Source organism: Limulus polyphemus, unplaced genomic scaffold, assembly GCF_000517525.1.
Source record: "Limulus polyphemus unplaced genomic scaffold, Limulus_polyphemus-2.1.2 Scaffold262, whole genome shotgun sequence".
NCBI classification, from domain to species: domain Eukaryota; kingdom Metazoa; phylum Arthropoda; class Merostomata; order Xiphosura; family Limulidae; genus Limulus; species Limulus polyphemus.
The window spans coordinates 739,229-745,599 of NW_013665872.1; the positions used below are offsets into that span (position 1 = coordinate 739,229).

The 6,371-nt window shown below is 34.1% G+C and overlaps 1 protein-coding gene across 5 annotated transcripts in view; it reads left to right on the forward strand.

Annotated features, from left to right (window-relative positions):
* LOC106456835 (calcium-responsive transcription factor-like) overlaps window positions 1-6,371 on the forward strand; it is a 63,429-nt gene that overhangs the window by 42,930 nt on the left and 14,128 nt on the right. For 4 of the 5 annotated variants that reach the window (XR_002610012.1, XM_022382612.1, XM_022382609.1 and 1 more), the window contains exon 10: window positions 3,836-3,971. The exons of the other annotated variant lie outside the window; for it this stretch is intronic. Coding sequence is in view for 3 of the 4 variants with exons in the window: in XM_022382612.1 (XP_022238320.1) it covers window positions 3,836-3,971 (136 nt within the window). In the remaining variant the exon portion in view is untranslated. The remainder of the gene's footprint in view (window positions 1-3,835; window positions 3,972-6,371) is intronic. 5 annotated transcript variants of the gene reach the window in all.

Consider the following 6,371-nt stretch of genomic DNA (forward strand, 5'->3'; position numbering starts at 1 on the left):
AGAACGAATTTACAGGAAATTAATTAACAAACGGAGACGTAACAATATTACTATCTCCTGACTGTGCTCTTTGTTGTTATGTTGCCCACATGGCTTCCTTCCATGGAGCCTGTTCCTGCCTATTTCTTCCTTGGCAGACATCCTCTGTTTGTGACCTTTCTCCTTCCACCCTAACCAGTTGGGTTTGGCTTTTAATTTGATTGGCTTATTCTTCCTTATTGTCTTTTTACCTTAATTTGTTCCAGGTGTCTTCTCATCAGATCAGGCATCTTACCTTTTCCCTGGCGTTTCATCTCCATTGTCTCTTGGAGGAAATTTTTTAGTCAAACATGTTGACTACTATGCATACATTCATATCTCACTATCTGCATTGGATCACTGTATCTTCATCTTCAGGTTATCATCTTCTGTCTGTAGCCATTCTTCAGACTTTGGTCAGACTGTGACTGGGTAAGTTATCTTTTATATATATATATATATTTTTTCTTTTACAGGGGCTTTTCCATTTTTTTTTACAGTCTGGATCCTGCTCTGTGGCGAGTGGTGCTTGACCAGGTATGCTCCTCATAGCCAAATCCACACTGTAAGGTCATGTTGACTGCTTATTTCCATGGCCATAATACGCTCACTGTAGGTTGTAGGTTTGTCCTCACAATATATTTGCTTCAATTATATGCCTAATCCAGACTGTACTTACCTATGGATTTCATGGGTAAAGCAGAAGGGAATAGCTGCCCATCCCTGCCATGTCTTAGATTGAATAAGTCAGGTATAGTATGCTTTTCAAAATAGGGTTTTCATGGTCAACCCATTGCATTTTCACCGGTATTGTCATTCCTCCAGACTCTCCACTGCATTTACTCCCCCTTTTCTTCCAGTCGAGTATGGGAGTCCTTACGACTCTTCTGTTCTAAGCTGTTGGGGTGGTGGACCATGGAGGCATCCTCCTGAATGTGAAAATGATAAACTATACATATAATGATAAAACCATTCAGTTGATAGTAGTGTGGTGGTGTTCTGCTGGTGTAGATGACAAGATGTCTTTCAACCTCTGTACAGGGTTATCCGAGGGGATGTGGTAGCTCTGGAGTGAGCTGTCAAAATTGCAGTTCACCCCTTTGATTGGGATCCGTCATCCTACCACCATGTGGATGTCAGTTCCCTGTGACTGTGTTTTGGATTCCGAGCGAACCAATCAACATAAGTCCTCACACGTGCATTATAGGTGTCTCTGTTTCCTCATTCAATTATACCGTCGTTCTTGCATTCATGTTGTGGGTCATGATGGAGATACTTGCAGATTAATATGGTTCTTATTCTTATGCTATTCCTCGAGGATTTTGCTGTACCAAGGATGTTATTATGCAAGGAGCATTTCCTGTCAGATTGGTTTTAAGTTAAACAGTTTATGTTACAAAGACATCTTTATGATACCAATCATCCGGATGTTGGGTTCCTAGATCGGTCAATCACTTTCTCACATTGCTATCATGTGTCCCATTCGTAGATCAGGGGGTACAAGATACCCTCCAGTCTGCTGAACTTGAGCTGAAGATGGTATGATCCTCTTTCCAACCCCCACCAGATGGTTGGGTTTTGGATTGTTGTTAACTTCCCAGGAGCCTGGGTTTTGGATGCAGTTGACTTGCCACATATGGTCCATTGAGCCCTAGCCACTCTACATTTAGGGGTACATCCTTTTACTTTCACCCACATTCCAGTACTCTGTTAGGTTGAGATTTGTTATATGGTGGTTTGGATCCTTATCCCACCATTGTTCTCTCTCTCATAGGGATGTGCTCTTTCCTTTTTTCTCCCCGTGTCTGTGACACCTCATTCTAAAATGGACAAAGAGTATACCTGGTACAGATGTGGTGCAATCTCCTACGTATGATCCTGTCCTATGAGGGTCTATCCTGTTAAGGTGTTCTTTAGATGCTTTTGAGAAATGCTGCTTTATTTTTCACTCACACCATTCCCTCCACCTATTCAATGTGGGATTCCAGCTATTTATGTGAGATGAGGTAAAGTACCATATCCGAAGTTATAATTTTCCTATACTGAAAATATATTTTCAATAGGTACCTACCTCACACTTCTCACCCTTCCTCCCCACTGAAAATTGGTGCTTCCATTTTTTTCCAAAACTCGAAGTGATAATTTAGTAAAGTCGAATACAGGGAGTCACGTGTCAAGAGAGTATGTCACACTCAAGGAGGATTATTACATGATGATTTAAATGTGAGACGCATTTCAGTCAGTTGATTGTAAGGTACATAGGAGCTCAAGGCTTGTGGCATGTGAAAACATTTTTTGCATAAAGAGGGCAGCACTGAACAATAAGAGCTACTTCTGTGACAAGAGGTAAGTACCTATCAGAAATATATTTTCAGTAAATGAAAATTATAACTTCGTACAACCCAAGAACTAGATTATTCCTAAGTTTTCTAAGCTACGAATATCTCAAAATTGACTAAATTATCCAACTTCCGTTTCGAACATAACATTTTTAAGAGTTTGTTGACACTGAAAGCATTTTAGACAGAACTGAAACTTTGGATGTACATAGAAAAAGATATAATTTTCATGCCTTTGATTATATTTATAAATATATGTTATGGTCACTTATTCCAGTAAACTTGTGACTGCCAGCTAGTGAGTCATGTGCAGTTGTGACTAAAAGTATCTTGGAAGATTGTAGAATAATAATTTTAAAATTTTGGTCACAACCCTCTCCCTTTTAATGGATTGGGAATATACAGCAACTTGTTTTTTAAATGTGTATGTAAATACTAATATATTCAAGGAGAGTTTATTCCTCCTCACATCTTTGCTATATTTTACAAGTATTTTTTTCTAGATTGGTATTTATTTGCTGTTAATTACCTAAAAAATGGAAGATCTTTAGTTCTTACTTAATCAAAAGGGTATGCTAGACTGAGTAAGTGTGAAAACATCTGACCTAGAAAGAAAATGCACAGAAAGACAATAGTTCTATACATATTGAGAAATACAAAACACAACATAAAAAACCCTACTGAAAATATTTTCAAAAGTCTGAACTATACATATCAATATCTGTAAACTGAGGTCCCCAAATCCAATGAAGCTATAGATACTAAGTATTTTAACAATATTTTGTTTTTGCTGTGACCCCCCCCTGACATTTTTTTGCAGCCCCCACTTTGGGAAACCCCTGCCCTAAACTCCTTCCACCTTCATTTGATATGTCCTACTACTACTTATCATAAGAAATATGAAGGTTTGGGCTAAACACCATTCAACAAATACAAATTTTATATTTGAATGTCAATAGCATTATAGAATAATAAGAGTCAAAATGATTACAGTTATATATTAAAACCAAAATTTTATAATTTTCCAAATTAATAGTTTTGAAAATTAAATGGTATTTATCATAGAATGTAATAATAATAACATTTAAATTGAAAAACTCCATTATTCTTTCTGTTCCCAGTATAAGTTTTGTCCCATTATTTAGATGTATTGGACAGTTTACACCTAACGTTACTTTCTCTTCAGTATTGTTTTTTATCTTTCTCCCCTGAATTTCTTATCTTTCATTTTTTAAATTAGTATTGAAGTTTATAATACTGTTGTTTTCTCTTCCACTTTTTAGGTAGTTATTGATCTTTTCTGAAAAAAAAGTTTTATTTTGTTCCACTAGTTTTACAATTATAAAACTGAGAACCTAGCAGTCTTTATTCATCATATCCTTAGAAATTAGAAACAGTGCTCCACACAATTTTTTGTTTTTTTTTGCTGTTTATTCATTTATTTTAATTTAAAACAGATTATTTTCTGCTCCTTGTAGGTTAATATTGAGGTTCCTAATCAGAGTTCTTCAAGCCAACAGCTCCATCCTGTAAACAGCAAAAATGTGCAGCCAGCTGTTAGACAATCCCAGATTAAGGGATTGACAGTTACGCTATCAAAAAATAAAGAACCAGGTATGCAAATGTTTGAAGTCCAATTTGGCTTTACAACCAGGTGCTTCTGAGTTGGATGAAGATTTGATTTTTTTAAGTACACTGCTCAAAACATTTATGAAACAATCAGAATTTGTAACTTTGTTGTTATTATAAGTCAAAACGATTATTTTATAGTAATGTAAGTCATATCCCTCTCAGTGCATTTTTATGAGATTCAAGCATCGGAAGATCAAGTCATGCAACCTAAATGACAGTTTACTGGTTAGTCTGTCTATACTATATATAGTGTTGGTCATTGCTTAGAAGAAGGCTGTCACATAGTTCAAAGTACTTTCAAGGTGTTCATGACTCTAGCTAGACATCTGTATGTTTTACTCATTTGGTGAGTCATCAGACAAATGGAAATCAGATAATCAAAAATGTGTTGTCAGAAATTTGGTCCAAATATCATTAACAGAATCTAGATTTGCTTCCAAACTATGGTATAACTGTTTGGATGCATTGACAGGTCGCACTGTCATTCATGACACAAGCAGATGACTTTTATCTGTTGATACAGGTTTTGAGACTAAATCAATGTTCACAGGTGCAAATGGATGCCATGTCTGTGTACAAAAGGTTGAAAACAGGCTTCACAAAGTCAATCTCTATGCCACATGAGCAATGAGATGAATTCTTCTCATCTGCAATGTTTCCAATAAAACATCTGTGGACTAAAAGTATGTGGATAAATATTCTATTTACAAATGACTCATGCTTTAATCTGCAGCCAGATATCAGGCTTACATTAATTAGAAAGAGAATCTTGAACAGATACACCTTATCCTCATACAGGAACATGAGGCATATAGTCATGGTGTGAGAAAGAATAAGCATTGGTATAATCAACAGATATAGAAGGGATCTATGTTTTAAATATTTGAAAATTATAGTGTTAATTCATTAAATGAAATTAAAATATCGATAAAACATTTGCTTATAACTGCTAAAAATACATCTTACCTTCCCAATAAATATATTTTCATTTTATGTGAGTAAATAGTGAATTTTAGTTCTATGAACAAAGCTATTTAAAAATGTTTTCAAGTGAGCAATATAAATTGTATAAGAACATAATGTATCTTACTTTTCAAGATAGTTTTTCCTCACCTCCATGCTTGTATTTAGGTACTTTTAAATAGTTATTACAAATTTACAAGTAGTTACATCATATCACACTTAGAAGAAGCACAAATAGTAATTGATAAATTTTTCTTTACATTTTTTAACACAATTTAGTAGATAACAGAGTGAGATTTAATTTCAAATTGTTTTAGTTTTGCTTGAAACATCTTTAGAAATTCTATCAAATATTTTTTTTATAAACTATAAAATGTGAGTACTCTTATTCATTTTCTGTGCTGAGGTCACAAGTGAGAGAGTGGTAAATTTTTTTACAAGTCTGTGTTTATGTCATAAAGATAGATAAATATATTTAATCATCTCATGTCTAACTTTATCAACTTTACACTCTATTCTTGGTTAATCAAGTTTCCACAATATCTAACTACATAAATGTCTTATTGTTTTAGACTATATTTTACTATCAACATTTCATAACCTACATCTGACTATCCAAGCCTTAAAATTAGTGTTTTTATGTGGGGCCCCAAAAAAATAGCCACAATTGATAAGTAATTGTGAGAAAGTGAATGGTAACTGATAATAAAGTAAGATAGCATGGAAGCAGGCATAACTTTCTTTCTTTCAGTCACATTTATTTAACACAACATTCTTCTTTTAACCCTTTTGAGACAGGTCATGGGTGAAATTCCATATCATCTCGTTTGTCGACTCGCATTCAAAATTTTATTGAACTACTATTTCATGAACTATGCGTTACTCAGTTTGTTAATTTAAAAGCAAATATTAAAAAACACAGATAAACATCAATTTTTGTGTGGGTCACGTGATATTTTGAATGCAGCACTTGTTCAAATATAAGTTTGTGAAGTCAAAATACTTAGTCTATAGTTTTATACGAATTAGAAACTCAAATTACTGATATTGACAAACTAGAATATAAAATAAGAGCCTCTTATGTTTTCAATTTGCTAAGATATTGCTTATGTAATAAATCAAAGGGACCCCACCCACCTTTTTCCATTTTTGGAAACGATCCCTTATGTACACTTACTTCTACATATAACATGAATAACCAGTTGGAAACTCAGAATGTCCCCCTTGCGGTTTTCTAAGCCTTTCTAACATACCTAGCATCAATTCTTTCTTTTAAATTAATATTTTAATGAGGTAGGTTGGGTCTTTAGTCTGCTCAAAATTTCATATTCTTTTAGAGTAAAATAAATACATCTTAGTTACTAAGCTTGATAAATTATAGTTGAATTCTATGGTATTGAGGTAGTAATTTATGATTTT